This window comes from Furipterus horrens, unplaced genomic scaffold (assembly GCF_987537825.1).
Source record: "Furipterus horrens unplaced genomic scaffold, mFurHor1.1.pri manual_scaffold_1, whole genome shotgun sequence".
Taxonomy (NCBI): domain Eukaryota; kingdom Metazoa; phylum Chordata; class Mammalia; order Chiroptera; family Furipteridae; genus Furipterus; species Furipterus horrens.
The window spans coordinates 108,915,378-108,936,248 of NW_028327171.1; the positions used below are offsets into that span (position 1 = coordinate 108,915,378).

The following is a 20,871-nucleotide window of genomic DNA, read 5'->3' on the forward strand; positions in this document are numbered from 1 at the left end:
GGTCAAGGGTTACTGTAAAGCTACAGTAACAAGACAGTGTGGTATTGACAGAATGATACACATACCAGTGGAAAAGGACAGAGACCAGAAATGGACCTACAAACATATGGTCAAGTCACAACAGAAGACACTGGTCAACTGGACATCTGTAAGCAAAAAAATAAAAAAAGCTCAACCCATACATCTCACTAAGCATAAAAATTAACTCAAAGTAGATCACAGATCTAAAGCTATAAAACTTCTGAAAACGTTTGTTACTTTTTTAGGCAACTGTTTCTCAGGTAAGACAGTTCATTGGATTAAAAAATGGATGAACTGCACTTCAAGAAAATCAGAAATATCTGCTCTTTGACAGATACCATTAAGAAAATGAAATGCCGACAACTAGAGAGGAATACAACTACTTCAAAACAAAGGATAACTAGAAATTCCAGAAAATAAAACTACACGGAAGCCCAACATATGAAGTTATAAACCAGCGGCGCTCTTTGGGCAGGTAAGAGCGAAAGGGGGTGGTGCTGTTTGCAGTCGCACCTGGGACAGTGGCGGGGAGAACAACCCCGGCTGCAGTCGAACCCCCGGCAGCTCGCGACCCCAACGTTGGGGAAAGCAGCCACCACATCGCCTTGAACAGTGAGGCCCAGGGGGGCGGGAGGACGGATCCCGGTCTCCTAGCGGAATAACTGTGTGAATCCATCTTGGACCCCCGCCCCCAAAGAAAGCGCCACAGGGCTGCGAAATAGGTCGCGGGCAGGCGACGGTCGCTGGCTTGTGACGAGTACACAGGCACTGCCCCCTACAGCCGGTCCAAGAAAACAAAACGCATCTGTCAAAATGAGGCAGACAACTATAGAAATCCCGGTGGCACAGCTCACCAGGCAACAGATGGAGAACCTGACAGATGAACAGATAAGAAACCTGACAGATGCTCAGTTATGGGCCATTGTTATCAGGTGGCTTACAGAATTCACAAAAGAGCTGGAAAAAGATGAGAAAGAAGCAAAAAACACTCATAACGAAAGGAACATAACCACATACAAGACAGATGGTGAGGAAATAAAATCCAGAGTTCATTTCAACAAACTGGAATATGGAGAAGGAACAAGCAGTCAACCAATGCAGCGAGAGGAAATGGGAAGCAATGATGAGAGGATCAGAAACCTCTGGGACAGCTATAAAAGGCCCAACGTAAGAATCATTGGCTTGCCAGAGAACGAAGAAGACGAACTAGAACTTGAAAAATTAAGTGAAAATATAATAAAGGAGAACTTCCCAGACTTGGGGAAGGGAATAGACTTGAAGGTCCAGGAAGCAAGGAGAGTTCCCAAGAGACTGGACCCAGGGAGAACCACTCCAAGACACATTATAATCAAAATGTCAAAAATTAAAGATAAAGAGAGAATCTTAAAAGCAGCAAGAGAGAAGAAAAGAATTATGTACAAAGGGGTCCCAATTAGACTATCAGCTGACTTCTCAAGGGAGACCCTGCAGGCAAGAAGGGACTGGCAAGAAATATTCAAAGTAATGAAAATCCAAAACCTACAACCACGAATACTCTATCCAGCGAAATTGTCATTCAGAATAGAAGGACAGAGAAAGTGTTTCCAGGACAAAATAAAACTGAAAGAGTTCATTAGATCCAAACCACTGTTATATGAGATGTTAAAGGGACTGGTTTAGAAAAAGGAGGATCAAGACAATGAAATCTAAAATGAAAACTGCATCACAAGAAACAACAGAAGCTAGGGAATTGAAACAAAGGCAAACTAAACAGGCAACGAGAGTGGAAAAAGAACTATAGGTACGGGGAACATATTGGGGGGAGGCCAACAGGGAGGGGGAATGGGGAGAGGGAGGGAGATGATATAGGCATTAAGGATCATGGTAGGAGGGAATGGAATAGACAGAGAGAGGTTGAGAAGAACTGTATGCACAACTAATGGACATGATCTAAAAGGGGGGGACAACTGGAGGGAGGGGGGCCACCAGGTGGAGGGGAGCAGAGGGAAGGGAAATTGGCACAAATGTAATATTATAATCAATAAAACACATTAAAAAAAATAAAATAAAATAAAAAAATTAATACTTAAAAAAAAAAAAGACACAGGGTAACAGAATGGATAAAAAACAGGACACACACATTTGCTGCCTACAAGAAACACACCTCAAAACAAAAGATTTACACAAACTGAAAGTAAAGGGATATAAAAAAAATATCCCAAGCAAAAGCAAAAAAAAAAAAAAGAAAATGAAATGCCAAGTCAAAAACTGGGAGAAAATATTTGCAAAAAAACAAAAATCTGATAAAGGACGTTATGTCAAAAATATATAAAACTCTCATAACTCAATAATAAGAAAACAAATAACTGAGTTTAAAAAGATAGAGACTTGAACAGACATTTCACCAAAGAAGAGTTACAAATGGAAATGAGCCCAGAGAGGATCCTCTGCATCATCAGTCATTAAAGAAACACACACTGAAACCACATCGAGCGAGTCATCAGGCAGCTATTCCAATGGGAAACCAACCAGCCCTGACAATAAACGTCAAGGATGGTGAGGGTGTGGAACAAATGGAACTCTCATAATTGCTGTAAGAACACAAAGTGAATTCTTCTGTAGTCAAATACACACTTATCATTCAACCCAGTGATCCCACTCTTTGGTATTTACCCAAGAGAAATGAAAACTCATAAAACTGTGCAAGTACTAATGGCAGCTATCCATATGACCAAAAACTAGGAACAATCCAAATGTCCGTCAATGATGAACAGAGGCACTGTGGTACAATATATCTGTACAATGGGAAACTGCTCAGTAATAAAAGAAATAAACTATTCAAGTTGGATAAATTTCAAAAACATTATATTAAGTGAAAAACGCCTGACTCAAAAGGCAATTTACTAATTGCATTCATATAATATTCAGGAAAAGATGAAAAGGTAGAGACAGAATACCGGTGGCTGGTTGCCAAAGTCTGAGGGTAAAGGAAGGGATGGACAAGGGGCACTAAGGAACTCTGGTGATGGAAATAACCTGTACCTTAATTCCAGAGGCAGCTGTAAGACTTGATGTCTAAAAAGGGTATATTTTACTCTGTAAATTATTCTTCAATAAATCTGACTTAAAAAAAAAAAAAAAAAAAAAAGAAACACCCTTACTGACTCAGTAAATTCTACTTCAGGGGACTCTGCCAGAAGTATTATGAAAAAAATGCACAACAGTACTGTTACTAAGTGACAAAAAGGAAAAGACATGAATATCCTATTGTTTGGGAGCAGTTAAGTAAACAGGGATAACTCTTCTATGGCTATTAGAAATTATGTATAAAGTGATATGTAAAATGTACGATATAAAGTGAAAACTACAGACTTGCAACTGCAAACTATGTAAGAAACAAGCATCCCTTTCTATTAAAAAGACAGCAAGGCAGACTGAAACAAAATGCACCACAATGGGGTTAGGGTTAAGATTATGGGCAACCTTTTTCTCTTTTCCAAATTATCTTTAATAAGCAAGTGCCACTTTTACAAGACTGGGCTCTGAATGTTGGCTCTATCATTTAATTGTTTGGGCCTCCTTTTCTTCCATGCCAGTTTCTCAGGGGACTTAAGCGTACCTACAGGAGGCAGCGGTGAGGAGACAGAGCAACATGGAACCTGGGTGCCTGAAGATGAGCATGTGAATTTTGTTGCTGGCCCTAATTACCTGTGTAGCTTTGACTAAATTATTTAACACTTAAAAAGCATTTTGTTTGTCAGTAAAATAGGAATAATAATACCCAACATTTGTTCATCACCTCCATTATGCCATTTAATCTTCATTGCAACCCTTGTGAAGTAGGTAATAAACATATTGCCATCTTGTAGATGAGGAGAGACATTAAGAAACTAGCCCAAGGTCACTGACCTAGTAAGGACCTGTGAAGCCAGGTTCAGATTATTTGTCTCTTACCCACAAACCTAAACTACCCAATCATATAGGGAGAGAGGAAGGGGTGTAAGTGTGTAATAAATGTGATAATTCATGAAAGTACATGGTAGGCTCTCAACCAGTGATTGCCAGAGCCTCAGTAAATGCTTGTTGAATCTAAAGGTTGAATCTAAAATGGAAAGAGCACCACAAATGAATAGTGAGTGGCACAGTGTAGCAACAATAAATTCTGTTTTCTCTGACTGGACCTTTATTATGTAAGTGATGTTAACAAACTTGGCCCAGAGGTTGGGCTGCAGAGAGTGAGTCAGGACTGGCTTATTTATTCACCCAGGTGTTAGGACTTGGAGATTTTACAAGTGGTGACTCCACAAAGAATTTATACTCAAAATAATTTTCCTACTGTCTGCCTGGTCAGCAGAGCTGTCCGTTTTGAAGTCTTAAGTTTTGTATTCCATGTCTGGGGCAGAGGGAAATAGTGGGAAAATGAATTTTTATATTTTATCAAAAAAGAAGAAGAAGTTCAGTACAGCATAGGGGCCAGAGTACGTAAGCTTTGGAACAGATGAGGCTGAGTTCAAATCTTGGTTTTATTCTAACTGTGAGACCTTGAGTTAGCCACCTCACCTCTCACGGCCTTTAGTTTTGTCATCTATAATATGGAGATAATCCTGCTTTGCACGGCTGATACTAGGTTTAGATATAATGCATTTAAAAGTACATAGCACATAAAAAATAAAAAATAAAAAACCTAAAGAGATCTATAATTATTACTCTAAGATTAGTAATAATTTTTACATTTCTTCACTCCTGCTTTTACTGCTTGATAAGTGAGACTCCAACTGTTACAGGGACTAGGAAGTACTGCATACGGAAGAGTTTAAAGCTTCGCGTTAATTAAAACCACAATGAGATCCTACCATACACCGAACAGAACGGCTAAAATTTTTAAAAAAGAAAAGAAATGTGGGTGCAGGTGGGGTCAAAAGGTACAAACTTCCAGTTATAAACAGGTCATGGAGATACAACGTCTAGCATGGCCACGGCAGCTCACAGTGCTGTGCTGTACCTTCAAAAGTAGCTAAGAGGGTGGCTCTTAAGCGTTCTCATGACTAAAAAACTTTGTAACTGTGGTGAAGGATGTTGACTGGATTGATTATGGTGATCACTTTGCAGTATATACAAATATCAAACCATTACATTGTGCTCCTGAAACTAATATAATGTTATGTCAATTAATCTCAATTTTAAAAGATTAAAATCCTCCAAATGTTGATGGAGGTATGAAGGAAATGAAATTACCATTCACTGCTAGTAGGAATGTAAAATGGTACATGGCACTTTGGAAAATGGGCAGCTTCTTAAAAAGTTATACACCTGCCCTGACTCGTGTGGCCCAGTTGGTTGAGTGTCATCCCTGCAAAGCGGTTCAATTCCCAGTCAGGGCAAATGCCTGGGTTGTGGGTTCGGTCTATAGTTGGGGTACAGACTAGAGGCAACTGATCGATGTTTCTCTCTCACATCGATGTTTCTCTCCCTTTCTCCCTCCCTCTCTGAAAATAAAATCTTTTTAAAAAAAGTTAAAACACCTACCAAATGACCCCAGCCTTCCCGCTCCTAAGTACTAGCCTATGAGAAATGGAAGCATATGTCATACAAAGACTTGAATGCCAACATTTATAGCAGCTCTATTTGTAATAAGCAAAAACTATAAATATCCAAAACCACCCAAATGTCTATCAACAAGGAAATGAATAAACAAACTGTGGTGCACCGTGCAGTGGAACACTGCTCAGTAACAAATGAAGGAGTGGAAACACTCTCAACAACACGGATGAATTGGGCTAAGTGAAATAAACCAGGCCAAACAGAGTATGTACTGTATTTATAAAATTTCAGCAAATGCAAACTAATGTGTAGTGACAGAAAGGAAGCTAGTGGCTGCCAGGAGTAAGGGGACCGGAGGTATAGGAGGGGAAGTGACAAAGAAGCACAAATATTCTTTTGAGGGAGAAAGATATGTTCATTATCTTGAGTGTGGTATATACATCTCACAGGTTGTATACATGTCAAAATTTTAAAACTGTACACTTTTAATATGTGTAGTTTATTGTACCTCAATTATATCTCCATAAAGTTATTTTTTAAAGAAGGCTTGGTTTGCTCAGAAAGTTATTTAAATACAATAATCCACACATAAATAGACTGAGCACTAGTAAACGCTGGGAAAACCACTTGTACATATTCTTCGTTCTGGGGCAGTATCTGTGTAGCAGTCAGGGGCTTGGGCTCACGTGACTGGCAAATCTGTTAGAGAAATTGCCTAACCTTCCCCAGTTCTAGCTTTTCAGCTCTAAAAGGAGAGGATAAAATAGGGCTATTGAGAGGATTAAACAAAATGATAGACAAAGAGCACCCAGCTCAGTACCCATATGTTAAGTAACAATCTTTGTCATCAGTATTTCCGGAGATCTGAAAGTCTGTGACCCAAGTCTGTCATCTGGGAGAACACGATCTTCTCTTTGGGTTACAGGGTTATGGGTGATGTTCATCTCCTTTCTGCTTACCAGCACTTTCTCATTTTTTAGATTGAATATATTCTCTTTTCATAGAAACTATTTTAAGAAAAAAATTTAAAAGAGCTAAACTTGTCTTCCATGTCTCTGAGTAAAAACAAAATTTTTAAAAGCCAATTTCATTCAACGTAATAGAGGTCAGCCCTCAGATGAAAATGTCAGGGGCAGGCAGGACAGAAATGCCCTGGACTCAAGTCTGGCCAAGGCTGCAATTCACTTAGCTTCTCTCTGTTCACTGGTCAAATCTGCATCAAGTTCACCACAAGGTCTGTGCCAGCCTTCAGTCTCCCAGTTCCCACACTTGCTCCAGGAGGTAACTTTGCCTTTTTTTGTCACCAACAGAGAGGAAGGTAATGGGACTTTCCTCTTGTCTATTCCAGTGTCCCGGAGTCTGCATCCTCAGGCCCAGGATGCCTCGAAAATAAAGGGGACCACCTCCTAGCCTGTTCTCTGATCTCAATGAAGGGTGCTCCTCCCTCTCCCAGGAAACGCAGCCCACGAATCCCACCAATCCCACCCTCTCTAGAGAATCTGTATAATGGTCAGTCTCTCCTCTCCTTCTTTTCCTTGTGCCTAAAAACCTGCTCATGACTTACTTTTAGTAACCCTTCTTTTGACAGCTACTCTACCAGTCTCTCACCACTTTTCTCTCTCTCCAGACTTACTGCCTCTATTTTTTTTTTTTCAATTCCTTGTGATCTTAACTCTCCACATGACCTCCCCCTTTCTCTACCCCAGACAGGGGTGCCCCCTCCCATCTCCTTGGCCCTCTGTCTGGCAGCCCTTGAGGCCCCTCCAGGGAGCTTTAACAATACTGGTGTGCCCAGAGGCTCCCACATAACCGGGCTCACCTGCAGGCCAGCCACCAAGGTTTTGAAACCACCCCCGGGGGAGTGTCTGCTGTGCAGCCAAGGCTGAGAGCCTTGGGCTGAGCTACTACTGTAAGCAACCCCACAGGCACCCACAGGCCTTGCTCTTGTGGCCTCTCTGTCACCAACCAGGGCCTCCTTTGAGCCCTCCTGCCCTCAGTTTCAGGGACTCAGCACCGTCCAGTTCCCCAGTCTACTCTGGCTGCTTGCTGACGCCATTTCCTGTCCCGGCAGTTAGATGAAGTCAAAGGTAACACTGTCCCCTGAAGAGATTTATCCGAGTCTGTGCATCTGCTTGGACAACTCATAATCGCATCCCCACCACTTGATTTTTTTCCTGAGATTCACTCCCAGATCTTGCCACCACCCAGAACTCAACTTATCTGAAGCTGCTGCACCAACTTCCCTCCAAAACAACTGCCCCTCAGGACAGTAGGACCACCTAATGCCTGCTCTAGAAACCTTGGAATTTTCTTTTTCCTCATTCTGCCCTGGCCTCTCAACAGCATCCATCCAGTCCCGAACTATCAAGGCTCTCTTACTGCCCATTCCCAGGGCCTGTGCTGAGCCCTGCCCTTCCCAAACACACCTGGTGAGCAGGCGATGCCCCAAGGCTCACCTCCCTCCTGGCCATCAGCCTGCACTCTGCCACCCCAGGGTGATGTGTTCTGAGACCCACATTTACTCCCGCTGGTTGGTCCAGGTGAGCCAGATATGTGGGTGGGTGGCCCTGCTATGTGCAAAGCAGCAACCATGGACTCTGGACACATGTCAGGAGTAATGAGTAGCTGGGAGAACCATTACCACAGCAAAAATCTCTGATTCCATCCAGGTCACAAGAAGCAAACTCTAGTTTTGTGGGAACCAACCAGTCCAACCAGAGCTGGGGCTGGAGACAACTTTCTCAGCGTAGAAATTCAGCAGAGAATTTGCCTGAACTCTACTCTGTCCTCAGACAGCAGCAGAGATCTGGGGTTGAGGGAGGAGAAGGAGTGCAGGGCCCAGTCCTGGAATAAGCAGGGCACCGCCTGGCACATACCCAGGGCACACAGAGGGAGGAGAGAATGAAGACAAAGAAAACTGGGATTGGGTACCAAAAACCTCCCTCACAATGTCTACAACTCACTCACAATTCCACCAGCTATTTACTATGCTTTGGAATCTAACAAACATCTTCATTTAAACATATAAATATGAGAAGTACTGAAAGGTTATCTAAGTGAAAACATTTAATCAAATCACCTGCAATGTGCTGAGATATGAGAAAATGAATGGGAATTGCAGAAAGGGTGGTCACAGGGCCACGGGCTTGTCAGACACAAGCTCCGGAGGGTGGAGGAGGGAGAGGAGCCAGTGGGCTGGTTATCAGAGGACCTGAGCATCCAGGCCTGCAAGTCAGTCCAGGGGATGTGGGACACTGTGAAATGGTGCAGAGGAAGTGATCTATGAAAAGGGGAAGCAGAGTGGAGAGGGAAGACTGGGCCTTTTAGCCTTTGCAAAGATAGATTAAAAACTGGCTCCTCCCGCTCTGGCTGGGTAGGTCCGTTGGAGCATCGTCCTGATTCACCAAGGTTGGGGGTTCAATCCCCAGTCAGGGCACATACAGGAATTGACCAATGAATGCATAAAGACGTACAACAACAAATCAATGTTTCTCTCTCTCTCTCTAAAAATGTATGTAAAAAAATTTTAAACCCTGGCTCCTCCCAAGGGTGAAGAGAGTCTTGTTGGCTCATTCACCTCTAACATCTGGCTCTGGAGAGTATGGAGCTAGGAGAGAGAGAAGCAAGGGCTAGGGAATAAGGATGTGGTTTCTCTGTTTGAGGACATGAGCCTCTGGCCTGTGGGCAATTTGGTTTCTGGGGCTGGAAGGAGTCACACTCAGGGACTGTAATATCTGACAAAGAAAGAAGGTCACTCAGAGGACCAAGAACAGACTTCAACCCTCTCCCACCCACCTCCAGTCTGTCCCTGGTCCTCTTGTACAGCTGTCCACCCAACCTGGACTTGGAGACTCCATGGGGAAGCGGCTGGGAGTCAGGGGAAGCTTCTCTAGGTATTAGCTCAAAGCAAGCTGAGCTTGGCACACAAATGAGTATGTGTGGTAGAGTTCATGGTGACGGTGGTCAATTACAGATGCAGCTTACAGGGTGTGCTGCTGAGAACCAGAGGCGAGAAGGGGCTACTACAGAACAAAAGCTGAGCTTCATCAGCACGCTGACCTGCTGGGACTAGCCGTCTCCTGGAAAATCCCGAGGGCTGCCAGAGCTGTTAGAACTTTCTGATAAACAGGACACTCTTAGCTCTAGTGCACAGTAGCGTGTACAACTGTCTTTCCCCAGAGCTGATTCGTTCCTGGTCTATCTATGAATTGCAAACTGGGTCACATGGGAAATCGGAATGGTTCCTGAGATGAGAACTTTGCTCTCTCTGGAGGCACACACCTCCCACTTCTCCCTTCTGTGACAGGCACGCTAGTGTCCAGTTGTAAGACCTTTGAGAATTTACTCAACCTCACTAGGCTTGTTTCCTCCTCAAAAGGGAACAGTGAAACCACCTTCAAAGGATTAACCAAAATAACTTCTGTGGAGTGCTTGGTGTAGAGCCGCTCTCTTAAAGCATTTGGCCAATGGTAATCAATAAGACATCTTTAGCACCAGTGCCTCGAGGCAAACACGGGAAGCAAAGAGACCAAGGTGACCCCCTGAAGGATAAGAGCACTAGATTCAACCACTGGGTCCCTAAGGGGCCAAACCCTCCAGAGTCTGTGCACTCAGCTGGTACCTGAGGTGGCTGTACAGACATCGGTCTTCCAACTGAAAGAATGTTCACAGGGACAGGAGCCGTGGCCCTCATCTACCCATCCCTCACAGCTCCTGACATGGCGTCTTGCACACGGTAAGTACTCAATAAATTGCTGAAAGTCATAATAAAACACTGTATGTTCACCTTCAGGCAAGCACTGAGAGAGAGAGAACAGGTTTGGGAGAGGAGATGAGGACAGAAAGGAGGCTCCTTGACCAGCCAGGGGCAGTCCCCAGTGTAGATCTGAGCCTGGGCACTGAGCGGGTCTGAATACCAACCGGCACACAATGAGAAATAAGGTTATCGATTCCTCTGTGACTGGCTTCCTCAGTCACATGGACATGCAAGCCTTTTTTTGTCACTTTATAACAATAAGCATGTTCTCATTAGTAGATTGTTTTCCTGCTTCCATCCATATTTTGGAACAAAAAAAAAAAAATCTGTTATGTGATTAAACTTGAGGGCAAAAGTCTAGTATTTCTTTCCTTGGGGAAAAGAAGTCTCGGCCTGTGACTCAGGGCTTAGACATTCGTCTCGAGCCCCAGCCCCACACAGGCAGCAGGACACACAGATGTGGGCTCGGCAGAGTCCGCTCGACACTGAAGAGGGGACAGTTGCAGCACATAGCGCTGGACTACATGAGTTTCCTTTTTTTGTAGGAGAAATCTCTGGTGGATCCAACAGCTCAAATCAAATCCCTGAGGAATGGGACTTTTTCCCATCTTTGTTTAACTTTCAGCACCATACCTGCCACTGAGCACTTACTGGGAACTGAGCTGGAAAGTACTGCAAAGTAATACTCCTCAGGCTCTGTTTTAATGGACATGCATGAAGCACTGTGACATGGAGGTAGCCTGGGCTATCGAGAGGGTGGACCTGGGGTTCCTGGACTTCAGAAGAAGAAAGGAATCTGAAGAACAAGGCCTCTGTTCTTTCACCAAATGTGTGAGGAGAGCCTGCACATGCCAGGCTGCACGCAGTGCTGGGGCGGGAGGCCCACTACTGAGGGCCCCCGGAGACGGGTGGGAGGAGCTGCTATAGCACAGAAGCTCCCGTGGCTGCTGGCAGGAAAACCAACTCAAAGGAAAGAGCAGCACTTGAAGTATGGAGAGAAAAGAGACAGGGCCCCTATGTTTAGGCAGCTTACTGTCTCAAAGGGGACACCCATATTGCACCAGGAGTGGCTCAAATAAAAATAAAATGGTAACTGGGGTGGATGTGGCCGAGGGTCTGGTGCTCAGGGACTGAGATCTAGTCGTCAGGAAGATCAACCAGGGCAGGCTCCCCTTACACAGACAAGCAAGCAGAGATCCGAACTGTAAGTAGCCATGGATGAGGCATTAAAAGAAAAGAAGGTTCAGGGGAGAAGAAGGGGGGATGCACGGGCAGAGCACAGAGATTTCCAGGGCAGCAGAACTACTGAGTGAAACTATAACGGGATGCACGTCCTCACAGGTTCATCCTAACCCCTGGAATGCACAACACCAAGAGGAAACCCCGATGTAACTACACACTTTGGGTGATAGCGACGAGTCAGCACAGGTTCATCGGCTGTAACAAATGTGCCCCTCTAGTGGGGGGTACTGTAATGGGGGGGCGATGTTTCTGGGGAACGGAGGGAGAGAGTAAATGGCAATCCCAGGTACTCTGCTCAGTTTTGCTGTACACCTAAAACTGCTCCTGCAAAATAAAGTCTATTAATTAAAAAAAAGAAAAAAGAAAGAAAGAAGGAAAGAAGAGCTGGAAAACAGGGGAGGAATGTTCCAAGCAGAGGAAGCAATGCAGGCCAAGGGCCTCACAGGAGTCAGAGCAACTTACTAAGACCACCGCGCCTGGAAGGCAAAGGCCAGGGCTGGGGGCTGGGATGACTGGGCCCCAGGGTGGAGGATGAGAAATCCTTGTCCATTTTCCTCTTTACCAAATGGACATTTAAAGCAAAAAGGAGCCATCACTTCAAATGAAAATTTGACATTCTTGCCAGATACAGAAACATAGCCTCAGTCATAGAAAGGGACTTGACCTTTCCCCAGGATGCTCCTTCCCCGCCACCGTCGGCCAAGGGAGCCAAGGGATGCAGACACTGTCGAAGCAGGAAATCAGAGATTTACGCTGAAAGAGAACAAACGATGCACACCCTCACTCACACCCTGCTGACAATCCTGAGTCGTAACTCAGTCCGCTCTCAGGGCCCTGTCAGGACGAGCAGCCGTGAGCAGGGGCGGCACCCACGGCACAGCCCCCGGGCAGCGGGCAGAACAGAAACAGCAGCTCGGAGACGAAGAGTCAGGTGATGTAAAGCGCACATTAACCCACATTGCCCGCCCAACGGAGAGCCAAGGAGAACCTCCACCTCCTCTGATGAAACAATAAAGCGCTGCACGGGCAGAGGACCTGCAGACCTGCACACCCAGCCCCCGCCCCCAGCTTCTACACGGGCACTGTCAGAACTTCCATGGTGTTTCACAAACACCCTTAACCAGAAGAGGAGCAAGTGGGCTGGGCTGGATCAAGCCCCAGACACTGTGGGGCTACCTGCTGACAGGAACAGGTCACACACGGTGAGGCAGATAACCCAGAGAGCTCGAAAATAGAACCGTGGGGCATCCCTTCAGGTGACACACAGGCGTCAGGGGTAGCTGTCTTCCTCAAGGAAGAAAGGCAATTCCCTACATTTCTCAACTCTTGCTTGGAAAAAATGGTACAAGTCTGAGGTCTACAAGAAAGCAGACAAGCCTAAAGAAACCAAATCAAGTATGCAGGGGCTGGGAAATGGGAGGGTGAAGAGTGGAAACCTCTCACAGCCATGGCTGACTTCATGCCTCCCTTCACTGGTACCTACAGCAGCCTGACCAGCCTGACCAGCCTGCACCAGGAAAAAAAAAAAGCAAAAGAGCAAAAACCCAGGGCGCTGAGCACAGGGAACAGGCGCCATGACAGTCCTCTGGAAAGCAGCACTGACCAGCACAACTGGAGGGCATCCTGGAGACCTTCTCTCCACCCCACCCTCCTGCATTGTCAGATGAGCTCTCTGAGGCCTGGAGAGGCCAGCTGGCCCCCAAGGAGCCAGTCGGTAGCAGAAGAGGCAGAGCTGCGATCGGGACAACACGACTCCCCGCCCTGTACTGCACCGTCACTGCTTCCCAAAGCACCCAGGCACCAGGTGAGAGAGGGCACCGCTTTCGAATCAGCCAGAGCTGGTTCCAATCCTAGCTCTGCCCGTTACTAACTGAGAGGAAGTGGACTGAATCCCTGGTCTGCTCAGCTTCCCCGCCTGTAAACCGGGGACAACTACCACCAACACACTGAAGGACTGTGGTGTAGATCAGAGGTACTGTACACAAAACATCTGAAGCACAGAGAATGATCAAGCAAAGGCAGCAATTACTTTGCCTCTGGGAGTTCGCAGAAAGTCATGCCAGAGTGAAGCTGCCCCTCCAGCCCCTGGGGCTGTGGTCTCCTTGTAGATGACCAGCAAAGGAAGACAGGCAAAGGAAAAGAGGACCCAATCCACGCCAGGACGTTTTACTCAGCATGTCAACTTAAGTTTGTTTGCCTTGACCCTTACTCATCCACCTATTTCTGAGAGGGCATATCATGCTTTAAAATTTTAACACACAATGTAAATATAAGAATCAAGATTAAGATAAAGAGTCTGTCTGAAGGATATGAAAGATAAATGCTAGCACACTAGAAGAGAAGCTGAGGCCAAGAGGGAAATGTGCTGGGCTGCATGGATCTCATGTCTCTTTGAAAGGAGAAAGAAGTCCATAGACCCCTGAGAAGCTGGGATGTGCCCAGCCGAGCTCAAATGTGCAGGTAGCTTGTTTAAGTTGAGACCCATGAAGAAGTAAAATGAAGTGGCAACTGGCAACTTGGAACAAAGGGCTCCCCAGCTGCTCCTTCTGTCTCCACAGGCCGAGGGCACTCCCCGTGTGGGAGAACAGGAAAGAACCATAGCTCCAATCTGAACCACTCACCAGCCTTCCACCTATAATTTCAGAATAGGTAACTTAGATTCAACTTATAGAAAGTTGTAAAAGTGGTAATGGGAGAAGCTATTATTCTGACAAAGAAAACGTATAAACAGATGCAGCAATAGTTTCTAGGTAAAGCTATGAGACTTAGGGCAGTGACATTCTCTCAGCCCAACCCAGCTGGGTGTGACACACTGAAAAAAATGCCTGCACGCATAACACACAGGCATTGCTGCGATGTGGGCACTGCAGATGGCCTTTCACAGTAACGTGACCTTCTGGGGCAGAGACAATTATTCCAAACTTCCACTAGTAGAAGCAAGGTCCCTATCCTAAATCAAATCTTAAATAGAAACAGACAGTTTCCTTTTGCTTCCAAAGTACGGCTTTCCAAGAAATGAAGAGTAGGCTACGGGAGATGGGATTAAAGGTCAGTCATGTGAACATTCCATATCCTGAAGTCTCACAGTTCAGTCTATCCCAGAGAAACCAGAGTGAGAGGGAAACCAGAACAAAGACCCCTGTGGGCTGTGAGCTGCGCCTGCCATCAGCTGTATCTCCAAGGGCTTGTGGGTCACAGGAGGGCTGTGTTGCTGTAGGAGCCACAGCCCAGCCAGCTCCAGCCTGCAGGAGGCTCATCTCCAACTGCAGAGGTTCTGGGCCTGCTGGCTCTGTCACAGTCAGTTTGCACAGTGGAAGGGCTTTTAATCTGGGCAAATCAGGAGGCAGGAAACCCGGTAAACACAGTAAGGAATGCTTAGGATTTAAAAAGAAACAACTTCAGACTTCCGGCCAAGATGGAGGCCTAGACAAACACACTGCATCTCCCTCCACAACTAAGAAGGAATACAACTACCTCAAAACTAGAAACAACCAGAAGTTCCAGAAAATCAAACTGCATGGAAGTCCAACAAAGATATAAGAAGAAATACTCATCCAGACAGGTAGGAGGGGCGGGACCAGGGCAGAGAGGACGCAGTGTGGTGGCTGCAGCAGGGGCCAGTAGAAAGTACAATCGCACGTTTCAAAAAGTTGAGAGCGACACCTGGGGAGCACTCCCAGCACCAGACCAGACCTCATGGTCCCAGTGCTGGGGAAAATAAAGCCTCATTGCTTTTGACTCTGTAAACCAGGAAGAAACTGCCGAAATCTCAGCAGAGTCTACCTGTTTAAACGGCCCTCATGGTCCTAGAACGTCCACAGACCTACCCAATCCAGGAACAATGGCCAGGGCAACAGCTAGAGAGGCACCAGTCCAGTACGGAATTAGAAGAAGTGCCTGGAAAAGGTGCAAGTGCTGAGTAAGCAGCATTGTTCCCTCTCAGACCCCTCCCCCACATACAGCACCACAACGTGATGAAACGGGTCTCCCTGTCCTGAGGAATACCTAAGGCTCTGCCCCTTACAACGTAACAGGAGCGACAGCTCTACCTAAGACACAGAGGCAAACAAACATAGGAGCCTGTCAAGATAAAAGAGACAGAGAAGTATGGCCCAAAAGGGGAAACGGATCAAGGTTCCAGTGGGAGAACTAAGCGACGAGGAGATAGCCAACCTAACAGATGAGGAGAGAGCCAACCTAACAGAAGCAGAGTTCAAAACACTGGTGATAAAGATGCTCACAGGCTTGACAGATATGCTTAAGTATGGTAAATGCTTAAGGAAAGAAGTGAAGGCTATGCTAAATGAAATGAGGGAAAATCCACACAAAACCAATGGTGAAGGGAAGGAAACTGGGGTTCAAATCAATGATTTGGAACATAAGGAAGAAAAAAACAGTCAACCTATACAGAATGAGGAAACAAGAATTGAAAAAAATGAGGAGAGGCTTAGGAACCTCTGGGACAAGTTTAAACATGCCAACATCCAAACCATAGGGATGTCAGAAGGAGAAGAGGAAAAGCAAGAAATTGAAAGCTTATGTGAGAAAATAATGAAGGAAAACTCCCCAAATTTGGGGAAGGAAATAGACATACAAGTCCAGGAAGCACAGAGAGTCCTAAACAAGCTAGACCGAGAAAGGACCATACCAAGACACATCATCATTAAAATGCCAAAGGTTAAAGATAAAGAGAGAATCTTAAAAGTAGCAAGAGAAAAGCAGAGAGTTACCTACAAAGGGGTGCCTATAAGACTATCAGCTGATTTCTCAAAAGAAACTTGGCAGACAAGAAGGGTCTGGCAAGAAGTACTCAAAATAATGAAAAGAAAGGACCTACAACCAAGATTACTCTATCCAGCAAAGCTAGCATTTGGAATGGAAGGGCAGATGAAGTGCTTCCCAGACAAGGTAAAGCTAAAGGAGCTCATCATCACCAACCTATTATTATATGAAATGTCAAAAGGACTTATTTAAGAAAAAAAAGATCAAAACTATGAACACTAAAATGACAATAAACTCAAAACTATCAACAACTAAATCTAAAAAATAAAACCAAAATCCAACTCAGCAAACCAGAATAGGAACAGAATCATAGGTATGGGGATCATGTGGAGTGTTATGAGCTGGGATGGGGTAGGGGGAGAAATGGGGAAATGGTGCAGGGATTAAGAAGCATATTCGGTTGGTACAAAATAGACAGGGGGAAGTTAAGAATAATATAGGAAAGGGTGAAGCAGAAGAACTTATATGCATGACTCATGGACATGAACTAAGGGGCGTGGGGTTGCTGGGGAAAGGGAGGTACTGGGCAGAGGGGAGCAAAGGGGAAAAAAAATTGGGACAACTGTAACGACATAATCAATAAAATATACTTAAATAATAAAAAATTAAAAATAAAGGAAATTTTTTAAAAAGAAACCACCTTAAAAATACAACACTGAAATTAAAAATGTAATTATCACTGAAATCCAATTATCAGTAAAAATAGGAAGAGGGGGGCCCAGTTCCCCCTTGGGGTATTTTGAGAGGCCACTGATTGATATTCCTCTCGCACGTCAATCTTTCTCACCCTTCCTCTCTAAAAATAAATAAATAATTTTTTAAAAAACATGAGGGGAAAACACAGATGAAAAGAGACTTTGCTTGGAGCTACAGGCACAGAATGTAGGGTGCTGATGATGTTTTATTGTATTCTACACTTGAAACTGGTATGGTTTTGTGAACCAACGTCACCCCAACAAATTTAAAGGTTACATTCCCCTGATTGGCGTGGCTCAGTTGTTGAGCACCATCCTGCAAACCAAAAGGTCACTGGTTCAATTCCCAATCAGGGCACAGGCCTGGGTTGTGGGCTGGTCCCCCATTGGGGACGTGCGAGAGGCAACCGATTGATGATTCTCTCACACATCAATGTTTCTCTCCCTCTCTTTCCCTCTCTCTAAAAATAAATAAATAAAATCTTAAAAAAAAAAAAAAAAAAAAAAAGGCTGTGGTGAACCAGGAAGAACATTTGTTATAAATAAGAGATTTCAGGTGAGAAAGAAATTGCTTACTATGTACCCAAACGTAAGCTGACAGCACAAAGGAAAGAAAAGGTGAAGAGAGAAGCCGGTGGCTTACAGACGGCACAATTGCAAGCAATTATTAACCTTCTAGGTATTCCCTACTGCCAAGGTCACGGGGAACAAAAGAAAACGTCAACAGAGTGCCTCTCAGCCAATGAGCTTAAGAAACCTCTGAAATGCTGCATCTTGAAATAGTTTTTAAAAGGAAGACTATTTTCATGGGTCTGGGACAACATAGGAAGGTTCTGTAGGCACAAGAGTAAACCCAGTGGCGTCTCCAAGGCCACTGTGCTTTAAGCGTTCAATCATGACATTCCAGTGAATGTAATTAAACAGTTAATGTAACTGGACACTGCTCAGGTCTGTCACTGGGTTCTTTCCCCTGAGGCTTAGAGGTACTTTCTTCCCTCAAAAAAGAAAATCCACAAAATTCTGAAGATGGGGAGATAGAGGCAGTCTATGCTTCTCTGGTCCCTGCCAAGAAGTGGAATTTTGCAGAATGTCTGTCAACGTCTGAATGCCAGTCAAAATACAATGTTTCTTCCTGAAGCAAATTTATACACCGAATCTGAAAGAGTAAGAGCTGAACACATTCTAGCTGTGTTCCATCTGGCTTTCTTGGACGGTACAAAGCATCGGGGACCTCTGAATCAAACCATTTGGCTCTGGCCAGCAGCTGGGAAGGGGCCACTCTGTAGCCACCCTGTGTGGGGTCACTGGGAGACCTTCCTCTCCAGCTTGACTGGCAGCAGGACCAAGAGTGCAGGAAACTGCTGCTTTCTTCACTTTTTTCCTTCTCCTTATCCCTCTCTGTCTACCATTTCAATGTCTTTATTTCAGAAAGGACAACTGTGGCTCTCCTATCACCCTGTCAAGGGCTGAGTGGAGGAAAAGTGAGGGCAGGACACACTGAACACAGGCTCCCTAGGGGGTCAGAAACACAGAAGTGGACACTCGAGTGCTTATCTCCTAGTAACAAACGGCACCTGCTTAGAAGCATTTTCTCCAAACTGAGTCCTAACCTCCCTCTCAGCCCTCCACGGACATGACAGCCCCACCTCGCCCCACTGCCGAGCCCGCCTGAAGTGTCCAGAAAGCATCACCAGTTACCCATGCTTTATGATGACCACTATGGAAAAATTTCAAAAGTATGCGTGGGGATAGCATATTCAAGAATGATTTCTGTTTTGTTGTTTTGGGTTGTTTTGACAGCAGAAAATTGTTTTAAGAATGAGTTATTACCAACATTCCAATGACACAGTTTGCTGAGATTGGAACCTCTAAAAGCATTAGTTCATTTCTGACCTAAGTCTCTGCCCTCCCTCTGGATTCATATATCAGAGAAGCAGGAGAAAAAACAAATAGAAATGTAACCAAAGATGACACGCAATTCTCCTTTTCAGTGGGACTCCCCAACAGATCAGCATTTAAGATTTACCAAAATTGGGCCAGAAAGCTCTACAAGCTTCTATGCATTTGGTTTGACCTTTATTTTTCTTCCCCAAACAGATGAGGGAAAAAAAAAAAAAAAGCCAAATGTATAAACACAGGACAGCTGTCTCCTGGCAGAGACAGCATCCCACTGCACACAGCCACACCCTGACAGAGACTCACACCAGCCGGATCCATCCCTAAGCTTGGGCTGATCTGACCGCTGTGGATTCCCCAAGGGCCCACTGAGCTCACCCTCTGATGTTAAGAGTGGACGGGAAGCCACACGTTGGGATGGCTCAAAATCTGCCACCTCCTGCAGACAGTGTGAACACCCACCCTGACACTCTCTTCCTTCACCTCCGATGCAGGGACAGGACCAGAGAGGGGAGCTACCTTGCAGACAGCTGCTTGGAGTATTGCATCAAAGGCCCCCTCGGGGGCATCGCGGTTCCGGGATACCCTCTGTTTCCGAACTTCCTCATTGAAGCTGTCGACTCGGTCTGTGAGAGGCAGCAGGTGGCGGAACCCAAAGGACGGGACGCAGTTTGGGAATATCTTGTAACTAGAGAGAAAGAAGAAAAGAGTCACTTTTCCCTCACTGTCTCTACATCTTAAGCAACCAAGTACTCTTGATTATTTACCCAGCACCTACTGTGTGCTACTGGACTGGCACAGTGGGGAGAACAAAGAAAAATAACATAGTCTTGACTCTCCAAACATCAAGCTCTAAAATGCAGGCAAGACAGCCAGGTGGTAAGTGAATGAGGACAAATGTTTGAGAGGGAGTAGTGATAAGAGTAGGCTACTGGGCTCAGAGGACGACATCACAGAAGAGCCTGGATGTGAGGACCAGAGGTCCGGGTACGGCGGTCTCGGCAGCACAGCGGAGAGAGGCTGAGGAAGGTGGGCAGCATCAAGTGAAGGCAATGTGAGCAGAATCACCCTATGAAGCCAGCTTCTCCAACTCGGCTGCTGCCTTGGGACAAAGGATCACATCAACCCACTCAGAGACCACCAGGATGTCCTGGCACGTAAGCCAATGCCAAATGCAGCAGGAATGAAGACGTTCTTTCTGCTTCTTCATTCGTTTATCAGTAGTGTGACAAACTACCAGCGCTCCTAGATACAATAAATGTCACTTAGAAACCAACCATCTCCAAATGGAAAACTATATCTGGAAGTCTGGAAAGAGGGAAGTGCTGCATCTTAGTAGGTTAATGCACAATATGAATAAAACATTGGGCAATCTCACCTTGAATCCACAGAAGAGATCCCAAGAGGCCCACTCCTGGAGGAAGTTAGATAGCAGTTATAGCTCTAGGAGTTCATATTTACGTGTAGCCAATGAAATAGGTTGAGAGGCCTACATTGTTTCACAAATTGGTTCACCAGGTAAAAGGGGAGAGGGAAGAGCACCAGGCCCAGAGAGAAGAGCACATGCAAGAGCCCTGTAGCAGCAGGGAGTGTGGAGAGCCCGAGGACAGAGGAAGGCCACTGGGGCTGTGGTGCAGGGAGTATGGGTAGGAACGGGCTAGGAAGAGGCTGGGAAGCCAGGCTGGACCAGTAGCCTCTCTTTCAGAACAGAAGGTGAAAAACCACCACCAACAGAGTGGCCTGGGAGGAAGGCTTGACACCCAATGCAAAGCCTGCACACAGGAAGGGAAACAGGCTTAGCAGCTGCTTGGAGATGCTGCCTAACTGCCACCAAGAAGCCGTTGCTAGGACAGGTTAGGACAGGCTCCCCTCCACCGCCAGAGGCCATCCTGGGCTTTCTGAGAGGCTGTTCCACGTTCCTCAGGACCTACGGGGTCTGCTCCATCCACCGATCACTAG

The 20,871-nt window shown here is 45.5% G+C and overlaps 1 protein-coding gene across 1 annotated transcript in view; it reads right to left on the reverse strand.

Moving 5' to 3' along the window:
* ITGB5 (integrin subunit beta 5) overlaps positions 1–20,871 on the reverse strand; it is a 126,007-nt gene that overhangs the window by 60,319 nt on the left and 44,817 nt on the right. The window contains exon 5 of the mRNA XM_090277756.1: positions 19,432–19,600. Coding sequence (XP_090133882.1) covers positions 19,432–19,600 — 169 coding nt within the window. The remainder of the gene's footprint in view (positions 1–19,431; positions 19,601–20,871) is intronic.